Source organism: Mytilus californianus, unplaced genomic scaffold, assembly GCF_021869535.1.
Source record: "Mytilus californianus isolate M0D057914Y unplaced genomic scaffold, xbMytCali1.0.p SCAF_7, whole genome shotgun sequence".
Lineage (NCBI taxonomy): Eukaryota > Metazoa > Mollusca > Bivalvia > Mytilida > Mytilidae > Mytilus > Mytilus californianus.
In genome coordinates this window covers 42,485,013-42,509,994 of record NW_026262723.1, presented here as the reverse complement: position 1 = coordinate 42,509,994, position 24,982 = coordinate 42,485,013, and the positions used below count along the sequence as shown (strand labels likewise).

Genomic DNA, 24,982 nt, shown 5'->3' with positions numbered 1-24,982 from the left:
ACTTGTTCCGAGAACTTTCATTTGAAAACCAATAGATGGCGCTAGAGTAACAACCGGATGTTTTCATTTTATTCCCTGTTGATGTTTCAAGTCGTGTTGTGTACAGTACTTTTAAAAGTACTAACCATAAGCATTGACAGCTAATATAGGCAACATATAAACGAACCATTAGCGACGAAGAATCAAGTTTCAAATCAGACATTGAAATATTTTCTAACTGTACAAGACTTCAAACTAGTCATGCTAGTAGTAGTAAAAGGCCGAAATTGACAGAGCGAAAATTGAACGATGTTGGAGTTTTCTTCTCTGAGAAACCTATATCTATGGATAATTTGATTAAAAATCTTAAAAGTTTACAGAAGGGATCTAAAGGTACTGGAAACTTTCCCACCACTATTGATTCACTCAAAATTTTCACAGGGGACCTTCTTAGTTTTTCATTACCTTGTGTCAATTGGAGTAAGAAATTAACCCTACCATTAGCATTAATGTTACAAGAAGAGGAAGTAGAACAAGAATCGTTAAAGATTATCTGTGCAATTAATAAAACATTATCTGTCATCTATGAAAAAACGAGGTGCAGAGAGAATGACAATCATCCGACTTTAATATTAACTGACAGATTAAGTAATAGGTAATATTCCAGTTTTAAGACTGCATTCAAATTTCATGTTGTTCAACAACCATGTCCGTTCAGTTTTTGTTGATCAAGGTACGAAAACTGCTAAACTGTCATTTGGATTTGATAACCTTATAAATTAAATGTTTATTGGATAAATATAAAAAAGAAGATGTGGTATGATTGCCAATGAGACAACTCTCCACAAGGGACCAAATGACACAGAAATTAACAACTATAGGTCACTGTTTGGCCATCAATAATGAGCAAAGCCCATACCGCATAGTCAAGCTCTGAAATGACAAAAGCACATGATAAATTACATGTATGTATGACAATGTGTAATCCAAATGGACAACACACTTGACATACAATGACATAGAACTGGGGCATTTTCCCCTACATTGTACATTATGACATTGTAAGGTCAATTGTTAAATACTGGTATAGATTTGAAAATCTTCAGACTGAATTCAGTCAATTGAAAGACGCTTATACATTTGTAAATGCAGCCAAGAGCTTCACAGATCTAACATACATTGTAACTTCTTGGTTCTCATATTTGTTAAGAAATTATTAGAAGTTTTTTAAATTAAACAAGAAGTAAAAGATTTTGGACAATATAGATTTTTGAAAATTAATTCACACTAAATATATTAACAATTGATTTGTTAGCCAAAAAAATGCTTCTGATGGAAAATTGTTCAATTATTTGAAATTTAAACAAAATTTTAGCTATTAAAATTATCTCTCTTTGGTTAAGAACTTTGATTTTAGAAGAGCTATTTGTAAATTATGTATATCTGCTCATAAGCTTCAAATAGAATTTGGCCGTTTTTCAAATATTCCATATGCATGAAATGAAAGAATTTGCAAAAAATGCTCCTCTGGCTGCATTGAAGATGAAATCTATTTTTAACTTCATGTGAAAAATTTAACTCTGATAGAGATGCTCTCTTTAATTTTGTTTGCCAGAAAATACCAAACTTTACTTTACTGGACAATCAGCAAAAATTCATATATTTAATAAGCTGTGAAGACAATCAGGTTCTTAATGCTGTTGGAAAATTTATTCAAGTTAATATGACTATATATAATGAGTTAGATGCATTTATTTCTCATATAAATATATTATATACTATAAACCAAGGGGGTTTTTACAGTCTTATTGTATTGTAACTGTGTATTTTAATTCTATGTATCTATGCTAATCAATGTTCTTTATCCTTATACATGTATTCTCTATATGCCCCTTGTGGGCCTTTAATTGGTAATAAAATATATCTTATCTTATACAATATTGCAAATAATGGATATAAAACAAAATACATGTACATTTTACATTAACAAGTGGAAATTAATAATATGCTTTAACCACAAGTCTATATTTTTTTGTATAGTACATGTACTTCCATTACTTATCATCAGGTAAATCGATGAACATGGGACAACTTGTACCAAGTCAACTGGGACAGACTATTAAATCAACTCAGACCGTCTAAAAAGTCAATCTCGGACCGCTTATAATGATAACTCAAACAAAGTATTAAAAGAGGATTTGAACTATTTAAATGATTATATTTGTAAATGATTTTAAATGTTATATTTTACATGACAGTAGCGATATCATTTACACATGTTTAATATAATACATGTTGCTGAATTTGCAAAAATAATCAAAATAATTTGTTTTATGTGAATTTAAAGTTTGACTTACCTTTATCAATTTATTATAAATCTTTAATTTAAGCAAAAAAAATAGATGTCTGTTCATAGAAGGGCTGAGTTGGTTTTTTCATAACTTTTTGTTTTGGTTTTGGTGGAAAATACCAGAACTGAAATTTCTAGATAGGTAAAATTACTTAAAATTTTTCGATCTTATTACTCTAAAGAATTCTAACGTAATGACTAGAAAAACAATTCACTTTTAAATGTGGAGTGAATATCTAATGATCGGCCAAAGGGAAGTAACTAGAACAAATTTCACATCGTAATTACTAGTTTTTGAGAAAAAACAAACCAATTACAATATTTTCTTGGTTCTGACCCAAAGAATATATCCAACCTACTGACATCCTATTCAAGAAAGGAAACCCTAAAGGCCTAAACACACATATATAATAAATCATTATTATATTTTTTGCTTTTCATTTACCGGACCTTTGTCATGTTTGTCATTAATTGTTTATAATCATATATTATTTTGTAGACTGTTTGAACATTGGTATCACAGAATATTTTTGTTTGTTTCTGGTATGAAAGAAATCCTTGAAAAGTTGATAAATCCTTTTCCAGTTCCACCTGGAAAATATTCTGATCAAGAAATATTACAAGAAAGTGTGTTCACTCAAATATTCCTCAAGTTTGCACAGATATGTTTTCTCAATCCAGAGTAGGTACTGTATTTGAGAACAATGTTTTAATTACCCTAAGCCTTTTTGTAGTTTTTAAGTTTTACCTTAATCTGTTCCAAAACACATTGTCATAAAAAATAATGTAGCCAACTCAAATCTTTTACAAGTCATTGACTACTGAAAATGGAGTTTGAAATTCTTTGAATTTTTTATCATAAAAACTGTTTTAGGAAACATTGAATTTTATTGATAATCATAATTATGTGGCTGGATCCTAAAACAAAGTTTGTAATTTTCATGAAAATGGAATGGTTAAAATAAAATTATTAGATACAATGTACATGTACACAAAAAAAGTAATTGTGCAAATTGGAAAAAAAATTAAATACATATGATATACATGATATATATATTTTTTAACAAATCAGCATTATATATACCTTGACCATTATATAATAATTAAATGGTGTATTCATGCAGTTTGCAAAGAATATTTAATAAACTTAAAGTTATGCCTTAATGTTTGGGATTTTCTTAAAGGTCTTTTTGTGATCACATATATATTGGAAATTGAAAAACAGATTGTTTAACTGAAAGAAAAAAATACAGATAATGGCCACTTTCCACTGCATAACTCAATGTCAACTCAACTTGAAATGAGTATCTTTTTGATAAACGATACTGAAACATTCTGGCCATGACTTTAATTTATATTAGAGACTAAATTGATTGATTGTTGCTCGCTTAACATCCAGAGGTTACAGACTAGAACATGTAGAATCAATTAATTACTTGAAATATTGTATAGACATCTGATCATTGTTCTAGACTGTATGTCACCCTCCAGATGTTTTTGCTTATTTTTTTCATTTAGGGAGCTACCATTTGATTTTTATGGGGGGGCTAGGATGAAAAATTTTGTCCTGCCTTTTTATTTTTCCCTCTATTAGGTCCTGCCTTTTTATTTTTCTCTCTATTCGGTCCTGCCTTTTTTTTTTAGTTTATCTTGACTTTTTTTTTACATAAAATAAATTGTCATTCTGCCTTATTTTTGGCAAATCATCTCATCCTGCCTTTTTTTTTTACTCAAAACTCCTGTCCTGTCTATTTTTTTTCAAATTTCATCCTGATTTTTTTTTCAAATTTCACCCCCCCCCCCCCATAAAAATCAAATGGTAGCTCCCTTATTTGATGTTTCATTGACATATTACAATATTACACTACATGTATCTGATTTTACTCATTTAACTCTACTATTCAATGAATGTCCACTTTGCAAGATTTCTCAAGATCTCCATTAAGGATCTCAATTTTTCCAATTTAACATATTATATTGTTTTGGCTTTCTCATTTGCAAATATCTTCTTATTAGATAACATTTTGACTTTTTTATTTCAGAGTTGGGGAAGCTAGCAAAAAATATTTAAAAATAAGAAATAAAACTGTTGGTTATGTGTCTGATGTAAGATTTTATCAACATGAAACTAAAGCTGGATCACCTCATTTATTAATGTTGTTGGTAGAGGTTTGTACAATGTTTAATTTTATATATAAATATGAATATGAAGAGATGTTGGGTAAATGTCACTGAGACAGCAAACCAACCCTGAGATTATTAAACAGTTTTCAAGGAAGGACAAATGGAAACATGTACATATATATATAAAAATAAGGAAATACGGTATGATTGCCAATGAGACAAATCCGCCAGAGTTCAAATGAAGTGGATGTAAGCAATGATAGGCAACCATATGTCCTTCAACTGTATAGTCTGCTATAAAAGGCCCTGTCATGAAAAATATGCAACAATTCAACTGAGAAAACTAACAGCCTAATTAATAACAAAACAATTAACTAATAACAAATATGACCGACATGCACCATGCAGCGACAACCATTGAACTACAGGCGCCTGGCTTGGGACAGGCATATATAGAATGTTGTTGGGTTAAACTAGTTTGCTGGCGCCAAACCCTCCCCCTAACCTAGGATAGTGGTGTAACAGCATAAGAACAAACTCAGTTGAAAAGATCTTAACTCATTAAATTGATACAAAGCAGAAAACATCTATATAAAATATACATCAATAAACTTTGTAATTACCTAATTAAAACTCCTTGGAATGCCCCATTTATGTACAGTAGGTGTACATTCTTATTACTATAGATGTCTTAACCTGACATGTAATTATTTCCTGAACTTTTACATGTTTTTTTAAGGTTAAAAACAATGGTTTAAGTCAGACAGATGGTGACAAGGATTCAGCTACTCCTTGGATAGATGGATATTTGGACAAATGTATACTAGAACAGATAGGGGTCCAGCTCATGTCTGACATTTGGAACTCAACATTTGCTCCAAGTACTCTTGCAGTTGTTTGTTTGAGGACTGAGGTAACTTTAAGATTCCATGTTCATTACATATGTTATGTAAATCTATATGAATAAGAAGATGTGATATGAGTGCCAATGAGACATCTCTCAATGCAAGTCACAATGTATTAAAAGTTTTTGCTGTTGTATATTTGTATGATGTTGGCGTTGTCGTCATCGTCGTCATTGTCCGAAGACACATTGGTTTTCGCACAATAACTTAAGTTTAAGTGAATGGATCTCTATGAAATTTTACCATAAGGTTCAATACCACAAAAGAAAAGTAGGGATTGATTTTGGGGGTTATGGTACCAACAGTTAAGGAATAAGGGGCCGAAAAGGGGCCAAAAATAAGCATTTTTGTAACTTCCAGACAATAACTTGTGTGTTAGTGTATGGATCTCTCTGACATTGTACCACAAGGTTCCATATCACAAAGAGAATGCTGGGATTGATTTGGGGGTAATTGCCTTAAAATTTTAGGAAGTAGGGGCCAAAAAAGGGGCAAAAAGCAAGCATTTTTCTAGTTTCATGAAAATAACTTGTGTGTAAGTGTGTGGATCTTTCTGAAATTGTACTACAAGGTTCCATATCACAAAGGGAAAGCTGGAATTGAGTGTGGGGGTAATTGCCCAAAACGTTTAGGAATAAGGAGCCAAAAATAAGCATTTTTCTAGTTTCCAGGCAATAACTTGTGTTCAAGTGTATGGATCTCTCTGAAATTGTACTGCAAGGTACCATACCACAAGGGGAAGGCTGAGATTGATTTGGGGGTAATTGCCTCAAAATTTTAGGAATTAGGTGCCAAAAAGGGGCAAAAAACAAGCATTTTTCTAGTTTCATGACAATAACTTGTGTGTAAGTGTATGGATCTTTCTGAAATTGTACTACAAGGTTCCATATCACAAAGGGAAAGCTGGAATTGAGTTTGGGGGTAATTGCCCAAAACGTTTAGGAATAAGGAGCCAAAAATAAGCATTTTTCTAGTTTCCAGGCAATAACTTGTGTTCAAGTGTATGGATCTCTCTGAAATTGTACTGCAAGGTACCATACCACAAGGGGAAGGCTGAGATTGATTTGGGGGTAATTGCCTCAAAATTTTAGGAATTAGGTGCCAAAAAGGGGCAAAAAACAAGCATTTTTCTAGTTTCATGACAATAACTTGTGTGTAAGTGTATGGATCTTTCTGAAATTGTACTACAAGGTTCCATATCACAAAGGCAAAGCTGGGTTTGAGTTTGGGGGTAATTGCCCTAAACGTTAAGGAATTTGGGGCTAAAAAGGGACCAAAAAACAAGCATTTTTCTAGTTTCCAGACAATAACTTGTGTTCAAGTGTATGGATCTCTCTGAAATTGTACTGCATGGTACCATACCACAAAGGGAAGACTGGGATTGAGTTTTGGGTGATGAATCAGAAGAGGATTCAAAAAATTTGGGGGGGGATTTTTTTTTCCTTTTTTTTTTCTTTAAAATTTTCCATTTTAAGTTGGTTATTTCTGATTTATATATAAAAGCAAATAATAATGATATGGTTTGAATAGGTAAATTAAAAAATATTAAGTTCTTAGACCACATTCATTCTGTGTCAGAAACCTATGCTGTGTCAATTATTTAATCACAATCCAAATTCAGAACTGTATCAAGCTTGAATGTTGTGTCCATACTTGCCCCAACTGTTCAAGGTCGACCTCTGCGGTTGTATCAAGCTGCGCCCATTGGAGCATTTTATTGGGTTTTTTTTCTTTCTATCTACAAGCACTTTACTCTTGACAAAAATGATTTTGATTTTTTCTTCAGACTAAGATTTAATTTTTGCCAAATGACTGATTGTACTCTCACTTCTATGTGAAAATAGCTGAATTTGATAGTCAGGGTGTATTATCATGATAAAATGACCAGTAAATTTTATGTTTTTTGTACACAAAATTTTGCAACTAAAATGCTGAAAACCGTTTTCCATTGGGGGGCATTGCCCCCTGAACCCCTACAAGGGCTCTGCCCTGGACCTGCTGGGGGCCTTAAGCCGCAGTTTGTGCCTACAGTTTATTGGTTACCTAGCTACGCCCCTGATAGTAAATTCAATGCACAAATCAACTTTTTTTCCTTTAATGATTAATGCAATAGATGCAATGACCAAATTCATACACACATAAATACAAACTGTAGCATATTATTAAGGGAAACAATTATTGAGTGGAAAAACTAAAATTTTACTTAATGAGCGATCACAACCAGCTACGACAATTCCAGACAACTGTATGATTCATTATATATAAGTAAAAATATGGATCAGTGCATTAGATCTCAAATGTCCAATTTGAAACTATAGGGGTGAAAAGTTTAGGGATAGTTACCAAGTCCCATTTATCGTAATACTTCTTCAGGAGAGGGTAGTGAAATACCTATTCAATTTTCACATTGTAATTGTTGCATGTAATAGAGTTGATCAATACAAAGTTAAAAGTTGATTTTGTTCCTGCTGAAGGTATATCCAGAAATGCTCTTGGGATGCATAAAATGTATAACATGTTTTGTTTTTCTTTATTTCCAAAGATTTGGATTAACTACTAAAATATGTCAACACAATTAGCTTAACACAAAAACAATGAATGATTCAGACAAAGATCATGAAGTTTTATAACCTATATGCATTTACTTGCAATCAGATGATTCTAAAGGGACCAATTCTGCAAATTTTGTCTTTAATTTTAAGTTATATATTGCTAGGGTGGTTATTTTGTAGGTGAAAAAAATGCCTGTCTATGTGTGTCAGCAATTATTAGTTTCAATATTTCCAAATTCCATAGTGGCTTGTATTTAAATGAAGACAAAATACCAGTTATGATCATTGAAGTTGATTTTTTTACAGGAGTTTTATTCACTTCAGGAATAAATGTAATATTTTATGCCCCCGCCATAGTTTTACCCTTGTCCGTCTGTACATCTGTTCGTACGTCCCGAAATTGGTTTCCGTTCTCTAACTTTAGTTTGCCTCAATCAAATGTCATGAAACTTATACACAATGCTTATTACCACAAAACACAGATCAAATTTGAATTTTGGTGGCGTCACTTTTACCATTCTAGAGTTAGGCCCCTTTACAAATGGAAAAATTGCTATATTTTACATTTCTGTTCTCTAACTTAAGTTTGCCTCAACCAAATGCTATGAAACTTATACACAATGCTTTTTACCAAAAAACACAGATCAAGATTGAATTTTGGTGACGTCACTTTTACCATTCTAGAGTTATGCCCTTTAAAAATGGAATAAATTGCTTCTCCGAGCTCAGCTGGATACGACCGCAGAGGTCCAACTCTGAACAGTTCGGGCAAAAATGGACACAATATTCGCGCTTGATACAGGTCTGAATTCGGATTGTAATTCAAATTCAATATTTGACACAGAATAACTGTAGTCAAAGAACTTAGAATTAGTCATATGATTTGAATTTATATTCAATATTTTGCTTTTGTGCAATACACTATGCTGTTGCGAATTGTCCATCAACCAGGATACCATTGTTTTTTCTCACTTTTTTGCCCCTAATTCGTAAACGGTTTGAGCCATAACCCCCAAAGCCAATCATAACCATCCCTTTGTGGTATGAAAACTTGTGTGTAATTTCAGAGAGATCCATACACTGTTCCACAAGTTATTGTCATGAAACTAGAAAAATGATTATTTGGGCCCCTTTTTGGCCCCTAATTCCTAAACTGTTGGGACCATAACCCCCAAAATCAACCCAACCTTCCTTTTGTGGTTATAAACCTTGTGTTTAAATTTCATAGAGATCCATTCACTTAAACTAAAGTTATTGTGCGAAAACCAGTGTGTCTTCGGACGACGACGCCAACGTCATACCAATATATTTGCGGTCGTATAAAAATTGCTGATTTTTACGTTTCTGTTCTCTAACTTAAGTTTGCATCAACCAAATGTTATGAAACTTATTCACAATGCTTATTACCACAAAACTCAGATCAAGTATGTATTTGGGTAGCATCATTTTTACTGCTCTTGAGTTATGTCCCTTTATAACATTGTATGCAAGTGGGGGCATCCACATTCCCCATTTATTTTCTGTCTTAGAAGAAATAACATAAAAAAGGTGGTGCACACTGAATATATACGTGGGTTGTTTAAAAGTGTACACATCATTTTTTTAGGTTTTTCGATAAAACAAATATTACAGTCATGATGATCGTCCTTTATAATTTAATTCTGAATCCATTTTTGTGGAGTAAATCATGAAAAAAACATCAACGATGTCATGGGCACATGACAAAATTATGTCTATGAGCTGATAGACAAAAGACTTTCAGCCAATCAGAAGATATGCTACATCCAAAATAAAATTTTAAACAGAATAAATTAAAATAAAAATTAGATAGAACATATATATGATAAAAATGGAAAAAAGTCAAGATATACCTTAATTAACAATCAATACTCTTCATCTATTTAAATCGCTATGATAGATATAATGCTTTCAATATTAATGTGCACATTGATATTTCAGTCAGCTTATTTTTTACCCCTAATAATAAGTCATGGCTACATTTTTATTTCTTTGGTAAAAAAATGAATGTATGATAAGTTAAGAAATTTATACACACATCATCAAAGTATGTGAATATTTTTTTATTATTCTATATTGTTATTGTTTTAGTAAGTTTCGATATAAATTGGGTTTTGAATAAAACAGCATATGCTCCTGAAGAAAAGTGATATTCACTATGCTAAACGTCACATACTTTTACATATGGTAAAATGATTGATTAACAATTTGTTTTGTTAATTATTTGTCATTAAATGCAGTGTTTTTTTCGTCGAATATGAAAACTGACATTTGTCCGGCAAATACGACCGTCTCTAATTGTATATTTAACAATATATTTATTTTCAGGTAATTTTTATGTTACTTGAGGCAGATTTGGAACACTATGAAGCTTGGCTATTGAATAAAAACACTGACAACTTTAAATCATTTATACAGTACACGAGATCATATAATATTATGGTAGCAGATGATAGGAGACAGTTATTAGACTTACTATTTGGGTTGGGATGTAGTCAGAAGGGAGACTTTGAACGTTACTTTTTCTTTTGATATTAAAAATAAACCATAGATATATTATGTTTGGATAATGTAAATTGCAAAGAAATTTGTATATGTACATATAAGAATCTTTGTATGTTACGTTTATAAAGTAGTTTGTACATTTGAAATTATATTATAATTAAAATGTGATACATAATTCAGTATACATGTAATAACATTCGTCAGCTTGGGACTCATAGTTTGGAAAGCCAGATATGTTGTTTGAAAGCTGCAACAGTAAATGGATGTCTGTCTAGTGTTAGTCTACAAATTTATCAATCAACAGTAACAAGTAAAGGAGACAGTAGTATACTGCTGTTCGAAATTCATAAATCGATTGAGAAAAAAACAAATCTGGGTTACAAACTAAAACTGAGGGAAACACATCAAATATAAGAGGAGAACAACGACACAACAGAAACACAACATTAAAATGTAACACACACAGAAACGAACTATAATATAACAATGGCCATTAATAAGGTTTTTTTTTCTATAATTGTCTTTGAATAATGACCAAAATGTTAAGTTTTAGATTATTCTATAATAATGAAAAATATATTTATGTCTCCTATTGGACCAAGGAAGACACAGCATTCTTTTTCTTTTAATTCTAATTTACTTATCTACTCGCATTGTCAAGATTTTGCCATCAAAGTGTTTGAATTTAAGACATAGGTTTTGATATTTGACAAATTGTTGCAGCACCTCATGTCAATGTGTCACATACAATTTAAAATTGTTAACAGCAAAGGTGCAATAAAATTGATTAATTTGTGCTAAAAAAAAACAATTTAAGGTGACCCTTGATGGTTGAAATCATCCAATGACACCTTATAGAAGTAATTGTTCTTCAATGGTAATGTTTACTGTATAGTAGATAGAAGCTGTAGGTAGTGAAAGTGAACAACAAAAAACAGCTATAAATAGATTCCCATCGTTTCAATTGTATGCAGAAGAAAACCAGATGAACAATACAGGAACAATACGCTGCAAATGTTTGCACCTGTCCTAAGTCAGGAATCTGATTACAGTAGTTGTCGTCTGTTTATGTAGTTCATACATGTTTCTCGTTTCTCGTTTTTATATAGATTAGACTGTTGGTTTTTTCCGTTTGAATGGTTTTACACAAGTAATTTTTTGGGGCCCTTTATAACTTGCTGTTCGGTGTGAGCCCATGCTCGATCCGTGTTGAAGGCCGTACCTTGACCTATAATGGTTTACTTTTATTAATTGTAACTTGGATGGAGAGTTGTCTCATTGGCACTCATACCACATATTCCTATATCTAATTTATTTGTCCACCTCAAAAACATGTATAATATGCTTGTTTGCCATGTCAAGACCTTTTCAATACACCTGAGGGTCATGCCCCAACACGTCATACAAAATATCATTGAATAAATCACATATGGTTTAGATCAGTACCCTCTAACAAATATACTCGGACTTGCCTTGATAAGTTCTTTCTAGTTCACCATATGCCTTTTCCCTTAGGAACATGCTACACCAACTTCATATCATAAATTATTCTATATCTTGAAAATTGTTCATTATTTTCAACCATTAACCCTGAAAAGTTGTCATGACAAGATCTTTACAGATCACCATATGGGTTGTCCTACGTTTCATGCACCGCCCCTTCACATCATAAATCGTTGGCTGTTTCAAAAAGTACAGACCCCCGCAGCATATATATTTTGAATTACCATATTCTCCTTGGCACAATGGTTTTGTTCATCGTGTCATGAATCCTCCCTCATATCAAATGGCATCAATACCTCCACAACTGTTCGAATTTTACCCTTCGATCATTTTTATTTCAAAATTTCATGACAAGACCTTTCGACTACATCCTAGATTTTTTACATGGAGATAAGGAGGTTGTCTTGTCCTATCTCTTTATGTAAGAAAGTGTTAAATATATTAAAAAATAGCTAAGATCCTCACCCATTTATAGTATGAATTCTTTTTTGATATGCCAATACCTTTCAAATAGTAGAATGTTAGTGTCTTAACTTTACACAAGTTATTCTATGCACAATGTATATGATATAAAAGAAAAAGAGACATATGTATCGTCCACTGAAACATGTTCCCATTGTTTTTGTTGAGGTTCTTAAAGTCTGACCTTTTTCTCAATTATTCTTCAACAGAAGGTCTTTTGTAAATTTTTAAAGACTATACATCTTTACAGAAAACATTTAAAATAGAACAGTATACAATATTAAGGTCAACCTTAACTTTTATATTTTGAACCATACTCGACAATCACACTATGGGGCATTGAATCTAATAATTTTTTATAGTCTTGTCTTTGACAAAGTCGCAATATGCTAGACATTCCGGAAGTAGAGGCGTCGATGGCAGTGTTAACTATTTATACAAAGTTTCATGTTTCAGAAGGTAGAAGACCTTGATGCTTCCTAACTTGTATTAATGCCTTATGTTACAAAGTTTTCGTCTGTCATTAACCATTGTCCTTGGCCTCATTTTCATATTTCATTGGCTGCTTGAAAAAACTGACAAGTCTCATTTGACCTTGATCTCATTTTCATGGTTCTTTGTTCATTAAGTTTTGTTTTGTGTTGTGGTCCTTTTCTCAGATACTAGAAAAAAATAAGTTACTTATATTTGGTGCATGGAATAGAGGTAAGGTATACATGTCTGTTGTTTGGTAGTCTCATCTAACCTTGACCTCATTTTCATGGTTCATTGGTTAATTTTTAGTTTTGGTCCTTTTTTCGGATGCTTTCAGCATTGGGTCAACTTGATTTAGTTTATTGATTGATTGTAATGTGTACATATCTGCCTTGCATGATTCACCAGACTTTGACCTCAAATGTTGAGGTTTTTTTTTGTATAAGTCTGTTTCTTAGATACTATAAACAATAGGTCAACTGTTTTTAGAGTATGGAATTATTGTAATGCATACATGTTGGTCTAGCAGGGTTCATGTGATATTTGTTGATTGATTGATTGTTTGTTGCTTAACGTCCAATGGTAAATATTTCATTTATATACAGGACGAGAACAAATAAACAATAGATACTAGTACAATAGGTATGTCCTGTAGTAGAGACCATGGGATAAATTCGAACTGCCACTGGAAAACGAGGGCATGTTGGATAGGGAAGGAAAGTTTGCTTTGCAAAAGCCCACCTACAGACCCCTCAAAAAGTTGTTGCAATGATTCTTAACGTACTCTGTACACGAGGCATCGGAACCTTGCAGCCAGAATTAGTTTGAATGAATATCAATTTTACTAGTTATACTAGTTTTCTTTCGTTGTCTGTTTGATTCGGTAATGTGTTCTGGTCATTGAATAAGATCGTGTCTTCACGTTGCTGTATGAAATTCTATGTATTTGTCGAATGTTCAAATATTTCTAATAATTTATTACCTGGGAATACTATATTATGTCCCAGGTGTTTGGTAGCCATGCATCATCGCACAGTAACTTACCGTTCGCTTTTTAAATGAAAGTTACAAGCAATAGTATAGGTTCGCTCAATTTGATTACCAGTATAAAAGACAATGAATAAATAACAAAGTATACCATATTTAAGAAAGATAGCTGTTACTGAAAACAAGCTTAAAGTACTTTTAAATAACTTGCTGATAAGAAATAAAACCATCTTACACATAGAAGATTACGTACAACCACACCATGAACAATACACACAGACATTATCTTGTGCATGGTCCAAAACAAACTACAGGTATAGAGAAAACGATTTTTTTTCACATTAACAAAAAAAAGTTGTATATATTAATATTGAGGAACACAAATTATGAGGGTTTGTAGTCTGCCGCTAGGGATATGGTGTTACATAGATTAGTCACGATGTTCAATACGGGTGGCATGTAGAATGGATTAAATTTATTCATATTTAAATGAGATCGGTTTGCAACCATTTAGAACGATGTCTTTGTTTTATAGAATATTAAAATGCTTCTAAAAAGGGTGCCACTCTGTCCAATTGGTTGCATACTATTTTTGCGTATAGTCAGTCAAATTTGAATACATGGTTCAGTAACTTAGAAACTATACGTTTTTGCACTCAAAGTTACAATCAATAAACTACAGAGCTTCAAGATTTTATGTGCAAAAATGGAAGGATTTCAAAAGTTACATCCATGCCAAACTGTGAAATGTGGTTCTCGGTACCAGTAAAGACATTAAGAAGTTAGATTGTTGTTGATCTATATAGTTCTATATTCTTGTCGGTGTTCTTTGCTACATTCCTATGAAATGTTGATTTATTTTCACAATGCAGCTAACTCCATCCCACTCGTATCAATGACCAGATAATACATTTGTTTACAATTATTTGAAACTGACTGTTTCTGTTTTGTCTTTGTAGATTATGTTTCAACGTTGCAGCTGCCAGTGCAGATATTTGACGGGCATTTTCTTTATTAACGTACATTATCTTGTAAATGAACTGAATAAAGTAAGCTGCACACTTGTTAATATGGTACCTTAATTCCTAATATGGTGCTTTTACTTTTATTTATGTTAGCATAAGTGTTGTAGTTTTAGGTTTAAATACTTTATATTCGAATGAGAAACGAATTAAAACATGCATTTCAACTTTGTAAAGCGTTTAAATTCAAGCGATAAATTTCCCTTCAGCAACAAATACGACTCATTATAAAAGGGGTATAGCAATGGCTTCAAACGGGTAAAAACAACTCTTTACTGTAAATGACGAATCGCACAAAACGCCGTATCTTGTTATGATGACGATTTCAAATCACTAAATTTTATAAGTTAACAAGTGCATCCTTGATCATTTAAGAACGATTTAAATGTCGTGTTTTTTGATTCAGTCGTTATCTATTTTTGTAACAGTGGGATGACAACTACATCCGTGTGTAGTTTTCATTTGGAAAAGAAATAAACATATTCAGGTAAATATTAATGCTCTTTTACACAGAGGTGTGTATATTTTGATGTGTCTGAGTATCAAAATTAATCTTCAATTTGTACCCGTGATAATTATATACCGCCATATCTTTAACGACATTTCCCCTTAATTAAGATAAGTTTACCGAAAGAACACCGTTGATTTTTATAAGTAATGGCTACGCAAAGCTGAATTTGTTAGGGGGATGAAATGTTTGAAAAGTTAAAGTATTTGCTATGCCATTTAATAACTTAGTACACAACGTGCCATGCACATAAAATAAACATAATTAATTATTAACATAGCTTGGTTGTAATTGTCGAAATGTGCATCTGGTGCAGTACAATTGGTGCCGTTAATGTTATTAAGCAAACGAAACGTTGGGAGGAAGTTTATTGGGTACCAAACTAATTTCTTTTTTGTTTAAAGCATTACAGATATTATAATGTAGTAACAATCCATTTAAATCTTCAATAATAGATTATCAACAATCCAAATTTCATATGTGGTAGCAAATTTGATATGAACATTTTGAAATCCTCATGTGCGTGGAAGAAGAGAGGCGAAAGATACGAAAGAGACTTTCAAACTCATTAGTTGAGAAAAAACTGACAATGCCGGAACATACAAATGCACCAAAATTTAAAAACATACTAGACAAACAACATAAACAAAGGCCAGGGGTTCCTGACTTTGGACAAGCGCAAAAATGAGGCGGGGTTGAACATGTTTTGTGAGATCTCAACCCTCCCCTTACCTCTATTCAATGTGGTATAAACAAACACACAGCAATACGCACAGTAAAACTCAGTTTAAAAGAAGTCCGAGTCCGATGATAAAATAGGTAACAGAAGAAACTAAGCAAAATGACAATTATCAACATAAATTAACAAAGGACTACTAGCAGTTACTGACATGTCAGCTCCAGACCTCAATTAAACTGATCGAAAGATTATGTCCATCAAATGAAAATCAAGCACAATCCCTCCTGTTAAGGGTATAGTATAATACCATAATAAGAAATATGAGAAGAACAGAACCCGTATAATGCCAGCAACTGATTTTAGAATAAATGTGATTATTTCCGATGCAAAGACCCAATGAGTAAATCAATATTAATTTAAAAAAAAACATCTTTAATGATCTGACAACATATATCTTTGAACTTTTTTGTATCCACATCTGATTCACGCCGCTTCTAGTTTCACAATAACATTGAAGCTTAGTAGCCAATTCAGTTTCACATCTTGAATTCTTATTGCTGTACAAACCCTTTCAATTTTTTTGTAAGAGTTTCTTTGGTTGCCATAAATATATCGCATTATCGGCTGTGTCTTAATTTATTCTTCATAGAGTAATCGCATTATCGGCTGTGTCTTAATTTATTCTTTATAGAGTAAGATATAATTTAGGTACACAACAACCTTCCAATTGTCGCTGAATGAAAGTAAAATCATAAACATTTGACCAAGATAACCTCCTTTGAAATTTTAATATCAGACTTCTTGCGCATAAAATTTAGAATTCAAATAAGTTGTATTATATAAAGGATAATATACAGTAATACGACCAATTCTGTCAGGCAGAATTCCATTTTATCGACTCTAATCGCATTGAATCAGCTGGTTATTTTTACAAATCATAAAAGTTTTTTTTTAATTATAAGGCTTTTTTGAATTTATTCGTGTTAAAACTCTGTTTAAAAAAATTCTAATGTAAATTAAGTCATATAAATGTAATTATTGGATGTATTCTTAAAAGTAAGCTAAAATAATTCCTCCAACACTAAAACGAGTTGTAATGTTTATGTTAGACGTTTTAAAGTGACTGTTTCGCTGAAGTACAATTAGAAACTACAGAAAAAAGACTGCTAGATATCTCTTTAAACTGAATTTGCAAGCTGAAATAAATTTTACGGTATAAGTTATTGAAATGCGTTAACATTATATATTTTATTTTCAGGTGAATCTCTTTTTCAAAACATGTCTACCTTTTCGCTAAGTTTGTACATTTACACGGTACTGGTATGTTTATCTCCATATGTAGAATCATTTAGTGAGTATTTGCATTAAAATACTACTTCCCTTTAAGTGTTGGCATTCTCTAAGCAGTACAATAACTATCATTTATACAACCAGATAGTATCCCGTTATTATTTCAATTTAGAAGTTTTGGTAATTAGAATGATACTTCATGCAATATTTGGAAATGTTCCCAGGACTTTTCCGTTTTTTGTTATTTTGTGTGATTTTCAGAACATATATTTATTATGAAAATAAGAAATGCGATATGTTTACCATGAAACAACTATCCACTAAAGACCAAATGACAAATTAACGAGGTAAACAACTACAGGTCAACATTTGGCTTTCAACAATAGACAAAACTCGTGTCTGGCGTACAAAATATAAGCCTGGTATCTTTGATGAGTTTTTCCCCAACCGCTAGGTCGATGCCACTGCTGATGGAGTTTTGCTCTACTACGGTATCACCAGCCCAGTAGTCAGCACTTCTGTATTGACATGAATTATCATTGATATTGTTATTTTTATAAATTAACTGTTTATAAAACTTTAAATTGTTCGAAATACTAAGGATTTTTACCAAAGGAATAGATAATCTTAACTGTATTTTGCAAATCCTTTCGGACGTTTTGGTCCTCATTGCTCTTCTTCTTTATATTTTATTTGGCCTTTAGGTTGCACTTTGTAAATACAGCTGTTTCTCAAACCACGCCTCTTTTGGAGAGATATAGAATATTCATAGATAATTAATTTTGTTTACATACTAGTTCCCAGTTATGATCTCTAGGTTTCATCTCATAGAGACATAACTTAGGAATGTTACCAGTAAATAAACATATGCATATTGTCTATATAGAAATCTGTGGTAATCCTACAGTCAAGGTAGGGATAGTTAAAAAATTAAGTGTTAGTTTAAACTCTTAGAAGTTCGGGGCATATAAACGTTAAAAATATGCCGCACAGCACTATATTTTGACCTTTGAAAAAAATTGTAGTGCATATGAACTTTCCATTCTAGGATATGATTTTTTTCAAAACTTCATAGTAAAAGTGGTACAGTTTTAGCAGTAAAAGGAGTTCCTATGAGAAATTGCATTGTCAATATTTGAAGAAATGCAACCTTTAACCTTTTTTTAATCGTGCGTCACTGATGAGTCTTTTGTAGAGGAAATGCTCGTCTGGTGTACAAAATTATAAGCCTGGTATCTTAACATGCTTAAATTTTAAAGGTTTTTTATATCGTACAGTTAGCTTTAAAAGACACCTTGATTTCAAAATGTTGATCAGTTCAAAATAGAAAAGGCCCGATTTGATTTAAAATAATAAAAAAAAAGAAAAATAGCTCTTTATAAATTGTATGCATCTGAAATGATTTTCTGGATTTTTCATAGCTTCATCGGGAACGCCTAAAGCCAAATATTTGAAAGCCAAGGATGTTAAAGTACCGAAACATGTAAAAAAATTAAAAAAGGGTGTGTTATTAATCATTGCATTACCGAACTTCTGACAACTGAGCTTATAGTTCTCGTGGAGAGGTATCGACTTAGTGCTGTAAAAAATAAAAATGACACTTAATAAATTGTATGCGTCCAAAGCTATTTTCTGGATTTTTCATCATCGGGAAAGCTCAAAGCCAAGAAGCATAATTTACAAAACACACGAAGGTCATTATGACCAAAACAAAAGAACCTGAAAATAATAGTCAAATTTATCTAAGGTTGCTCGAGGGAGTTGGAACTTCAGATTCTTAATAATTTATAAATTTATAAACCGACAATTTAAGAAAGGTATGTTATGAATCATGTCAGTACCGAAGCACTGTGTATACTTATTTGAAAATATCTTTGGGGACTAACAGCCTACTAAACAAAGAAATATGGGCCACAGTAACCAACGACAACCACCGCAGACTCTTTTCTTGGCGGGACAGGCAAACGAAGAATGATGCGAGGTTGAACATCGTGGTGAGCTAAACTAAATAGCTATATTGATACCTCCTCTTGAACTAAATTTATTACTTAAAACAGATGGGAAGTGAGTTGTTGTTGATGTGAAACCTTGCAAAGTATCATATAAAGATCTTATTGAGAACACTTATTAACCACAATAGAAATTATATATAAAGTGCATATGGCAAAAACAACCACTATCAATGATTATAGAAATAACAATGATGATAACAAATAACAGTCAATATAAAAATAAGAATATGAGGTATGATTTACAATGGGACAACTCTCCACCAGAGACCAAATGACATTAATGATTAGCAAATATAAGTCACAGTACGTGGCCTTTAACAATAAGCAAACCCATACCGCATAGCAAGCTATTACAAGTCCTGAAATCAAAAATGTTAACTAATTCATACGATAAAATTAAAGGTCTGATTTATATGCAAAACGAATAGGATATATAGCGATTAACCCATTTTCTAACTTTAGATTTGTTTAGGAATCAACTGTATAAACTTAAGTTAACTTATTTGTCTAGCTTTTCAATTTAAACTGACTAACTTTTTACCCCTCAAAGATATATATCACATTAAGGATTCGAACTTGTGCGCATTGGCTTTAATAATCATCTTTATCTTCAATCTGTGCATTTTTGTTATCTTTATTATTCGACTTCGACTGCTGACATACAACATTTGATAAATTAAAGCCCTTTATTGATAAATTCTTGTCTGTACACGACAAAAAACTGTATTGCTATCTCATTGGGCTTCTTCGATCATAGAATATATATTATGTCTTTTTTCATCTGGTTGCCGTTTAATTTGTGTTTTGATTTATTTTATTTGGGGCATTTTGTGTAAATTTAAGGAAGTTAACGTTCGACATTCTATCGTTCTAATTCAGAACATAGTAATAACGATTAAACGGAAAAAGTTAAAGCAATATAACAAAACCTTTAAAAACATAACAAAAAAGTTTATACCGGATGTCAAATTTGAATATTGGTCGATTTTCAATTTTGTATCACACACACACACAGTTTGTTGAACTGAACCCTCATATGATGGTTATCACACTAGTTATATGCACTTGTTACGTTCAAAGACTTTCAATCTTCTTCTTCATCAAAGCAAATTTTTACTTATGATTTTAGCATGATTAGTTTTGTAATTCATCTTATCAGAACATTTACTTTTCTTGTTTAAAAGTTTTAAAAATAAACATCATGTCAATATTGAAAGGAAAGTATATATTTAATCAAATATTGCATAACAGCTACAATCGCACACTTACTTACATAAAGGTCCGCATATGTGGTGAAAGTAAGATACATTATATTATCTGCGATTAAACAATATACCTTAGCTTAAAAAATCTCAAACTTATTCATTATTGGTATTCGATTTGAATTACTATATATATCATATTTATTAAAAACAGTAGTAAGTGAGTTAGAATATGTCTTTTAGTGTATTTATACACACACAAATAGATAAGGCACACGGAATTATTCACTTTCAAATGTATTATTTAGCTTTCTATTATAGCTAATACTTGCCGAAATAGTTAATAAAATATGTCTTACAGATAAGGATTGAACATGCATTCTGAACAATAGTAGAATAAATATGTATCAAATTTTTAGTTATTTTTAACTATCTTTAACTTGGCGGATACCTAAATAAGGGATTTATATGTAGCGAAACAATTTTTCGAGAATAAAGGAATAAAAAGACAATCAATGAAATTATCTTAAGACAATTCCTTTGATTTATGTACAGAATAAAATTGAGAATGGAAACGGGGAATGTGTCAAAGAGAAAACAACCCGACCAAAGAGCAGGAAACAGCCCAAGGCCACCAATGGGTTTTCAACACAGCGAGAAAATCCCGCACCCGGAGAACTTTATATAGACTCTTTGAAGGGTCCGTATGTTGCCTGTTGCAAGGCAAAATTTCTGTTCCTATCCAATTTACCCTCATTTTCCAGTGGCAGTAAATTTTCCAAAACTTCATCCCGGACGGCCTCTTTGACAGGACCTACAATCAATTATATATACGATCTTTTACATTGAATATGTTAAATCAATTATATATACGATCTTTTACATGTAATATGTTAAATATGTTTCTCGATGCACTGAAGACCCATTGTAGGCCTTCGGCTGTTGTCTGCTCTATGGTCGGGTTGTTGTCTCTTTGACACATTCCCCATTTCCATTCTCAATTTTATTTAAGTAAGAGAAAGTTTAACAGAAGTAGTCGTTGACTATCGCCTACGAATCCACGACTTCTTATAAATTCTCTACTACATCTTACATTATTAGAAAGTGTTGTAGCTCGTTAACTCGGCACTAAATTTATTCAAACACAGAACTTAGGGAAAATTAGGAGACCCGATGGCTAGCAGGTACAAAAATGTACCAATTAAAAAGACCGGGTTTTGTATATTATGATCATCACACATCCTGTAGTCAATGTTATTGCCTGAATATTATGTCTAATCTTAAATAAACTAGAGGCTCTCAAGAGCCTGTGTCGCTCACCTGATTCTTCTTTGGTTTTGGAAATCATGTAAAAATAGATTAAAATCATAACAGATACCCTAATAATGAGTGAGGCCAAATGTGGTTTAATATTGGTCCTGTAATTTGAAAAAAATTCTGGTGGCCATCTTGAACAGTAAATCGACAACAAAGTAGCAACACTTCATCAGCACCTCATAAGAAACATTTATGCCATGTTTTGGTTTCATTCCATTCAGTGCACCTCTAGAAGAAGCATTTGTATGTATATCCATAGGGTCTTATGTTAAAGGAAGTCCCCCCATTGGCGGCCATCATGAATGAAGGATCAGCTTCAAAGTAACAAAACTTAGTCAGCACCTCATAAGGAACATTCATGCCATGTTTGGTTTCAATCCATTCAGTATGTGGTTCTCTAAAAGAAGACATTTGCATGTATTGTCCATAGGGTCCTTTGTTAAACATTGTCCTCATCTGGCGGCCATCGTGGATAAAGGATCAGCTTCAAAGTAACAACACTCGGTCAGCACCTCATAAGGAACATTCATGCCATGTTTGGTTTCATTCCTTTCAGTGGTTCTCTAAAAGAAGACATTTGTATGTATTTCCAATAGGGTCCCATGTTAAACTAAGTCCCCCGCTGGCGGCCATCTTGGATTATGGATCGGCTTCAAAGAAACAACACTCGATCAGCACCTCATAAGGAACATTCATACCATGTTTGGTTTCATTCCATTCAGTGGTTCTCTAAAAGAAGACATTTGTATGTATTTCCCGTAGGATCCTATGTTAACTAAGTCCCCCGCTAGCGGCCATCTTGGATAATGGATCAGCTTCAAAGTAACAACACTTGGTCAGCACCTCATAAGGAACATTTATGCTATGTTTGGTTTCATCCCATTCAATGGTTCTCTAAAAGATGAGAAAAGCTCACTTGGCCCTTCGGGCCAGGTGAGCTAAAAATGATTTAAAATGACGCAAAGAAGTAAAACCAACGTCCGCTGTTTCACTAACATGGTTAGAACATAATAGTTTCGGAATTTGAAAATTAGAGTCTTTAGTTATATATCAACATCAGTTAATTCATTTCCAAAAAACTATATACACAATATATAGCTATATTTACAACAGAATTTTGGGTTGGTTAAGATCTTTTAGAGTACATACAATCTAAGACTCTTTCATCTTGCAAAAGTATCAAAACATTTGACTTTTCTACACTTTACAGAGGTATTCCCCATTCCAAACTAAAGGACAAATTGAAAGAGTTGGTCCTGCTTTGTTTCATAAAAAAGAATGGCCAACGTAGATACAAGTATCTTGTCTCAGGGAGGGATAAATCCTACTTTGTAAAAAATCACTCTGATTCTAACAAAAAATTCTCTGAAACTGACATTATCGAGATGCTTGATTTCTTGATTAACAACATATTTGTTACGTTTGAAGAACGTGTTTTTCAACAAACAATCGATATTCCCATGGGAACCAACTGTGCCCCTCTTCCTGCCGACTTGTTCCTTCATTCATATGAGACTGACTTCATACAGGAACTTCTTAGGAAGAAAGAAAAGAAGTTAGCAGTATCATTTAACTTTACTTTCCGCTTCATAGATGATGTTCTCTCACTAAATAATTCAAAATTTGATGACTATGTTGAACGCACCTATCCCATCGAACTTGAGATAAAGGATACAACAGATACAGTTAAATCTGCTTCATATCTTGACTTACATCTAGAAATTGACAATGAAAGTCGGTTGAAAACAAAACTTTATGACGAAAGAGATGATTTTAGCTTCCCAATTGTGAACTTTCCATTTTTATGTAGCAACATTCCAGCAGCGCATGCATACGGAGTATATATCTACCAGTTGATACGATACACTAGGGCTTGTATTTCCTATCATGATTTCCTTGATAGAGGGTTGCTGCTCACAAAGAAGTTATTAAACCAACAAGTTCCAACTAGTGAAGTTGAAATCATCCCTTCGTAAATGTTATGGACGCCATCACGAGTTGGTTGACCGTTACGTAATATCCGTTTCACAGATGGTAGCGGATATGTTCCTAATGCCGTAACTACAATCCCGTCCCCTTTTCCCGAATGCGACCTACCGCATTCGACTTATTACCGGGTTGGTACTAACATGAGCAACACGACAGGTGCCACATGTGGAGCAGGATCTGCTTACCCTTCCGGAGCACCTGAGATCACCCCCAGTTTTTGGTTTGGTTCGTGTTGCTCAGTCTTTAGTTTTCTATGTTGTGTTTTGTGTACTTTTCTTTGTCTATTGGTCTTTTTCTTTTTTAGCCATGGCGTTATCAGTTTATTTTCGACTTATGAGTTTGAATGTCCCTTTGGTTTCTTTCGCCTCTCTTTTAAGCTTGGCATCAAACATATTTCGTAAAAAATATTCGAAATTTAAAGAAAAAAATGCGGTTTTGGGCTATCTTGAGGTGATTTAAAAGTACACCTATGCCAGACTGATATGGAACGGTAATGTTGTGAATTCAAGTAAAGATTAAAAGACTTTTTGAAACTTGCAAGAGTGGAAACAGAGTTCAGTTTCTTATATAATGTTACATGTTTAAAGTATCGAAACTACTTTTAGGTTCCTGCAAAGAAGTATACTTGTCAAAGAATCGAAATAACAGTTGAGAATATTTACTTTATCATAACGAAAAACCTTTTAAGGTATATTGCTTCTTCGAGGGAGATTGGGTGTATACATTTATATCAAAGTCGTCGTATAACACATCAATTGACATGTCAAAATTATACACCGCTAGAAACTTTGCTAAAATCCGTATCAGGCGGAACAACGGTACACAAAATGAAGTTACTGTAGAAAATTTGACAAGATATCAAAATAAGTCTGATCTCTACTTTGGATATAACAACCATACTTCATACCAAGGACCTCAAAGCATAAATTCCGATTATATGTCGCCATATTTGTTTCTCGGATTTTTACCAATGAGCTTGGCAAGAGGCAAAACCATACAAGGATATCGTGCAGGAGACAGGGATTTTACCTTCAAAAACTGTGACGCTAATCCGAAAAGTTACATAACTTTCTATTTTAATCCGAATAACAGCAATCCTAGAAG

At 32.6% G+C, this 24,982-nt stretch overlaps 1 protein-coding gene and 1 long non-coding RNA gene across 2 annotated transcripts; both read left to right on the top strand.

The window, feature by feature from the left end:
- The first annotated feature begins 36 nt into the window (after positions 1-36).
- LOC127709476 (uncharacterized) lies at positions 37-10,644 on the top strand. Its single transcript, XM_052215067.1, has 5 exons — positions 37-634; positions 2,829-3,011; positions 4,372-4,498; positions 5,193-5,366; positions 10,257-10,644. Exons 1-5 carry the CDS (start codon positions 324-326, stop codon positions 10,458-10,460), a joined length of 999 nt encoding a protein of 332 aa, XP_052071027.1. The 5' UTR covers positions 37-323; the 3' UTR covers positions 10,461-10,644.
- Positions 10,645-15,255: 4,611 nt separating this feature from the next.
- Positions 15,256-24,633, top strand: LOC127709489 (uncharacterized). Its single transcript, XR_007985684.1, has 3 exons — positions 15,256-15,368; positions 17,327-17,419; positions 24,484-24,633. It is a non-coding gene; the product is annotated as an uncharacterized LOC127709489 (long non-coding RNA).
- The last annotated feature ends 349 nt before the right edge of the window (positions 24,634-24,982 follow it).

Excerpts from the sequence above, each read along its gene's own strand:
- LOC127709476 (XM_052215067.1), top strand. The coding sequence starts at position 324 with ATGGATAATTTGATTAAAAATCTTAAAAGTTTACAGAAGGGATCTAAA. Across the intron at positions 3,012-4,371 it reads ATATGTTTTCTCAATCCAGA|AGTTGGGGAAGCTAGCAAAA; the intron begins GTAGGTACTGTA and ends TTTTTATTTCAG. Across the intron at positions 5,367-10,256 it reads TTGTTTGTTTGAGGACTGAG|GTAATTTTTATGTTACTTGA; the intron begins GTAACTTTAAGA and ends ATTTATTTTCAG.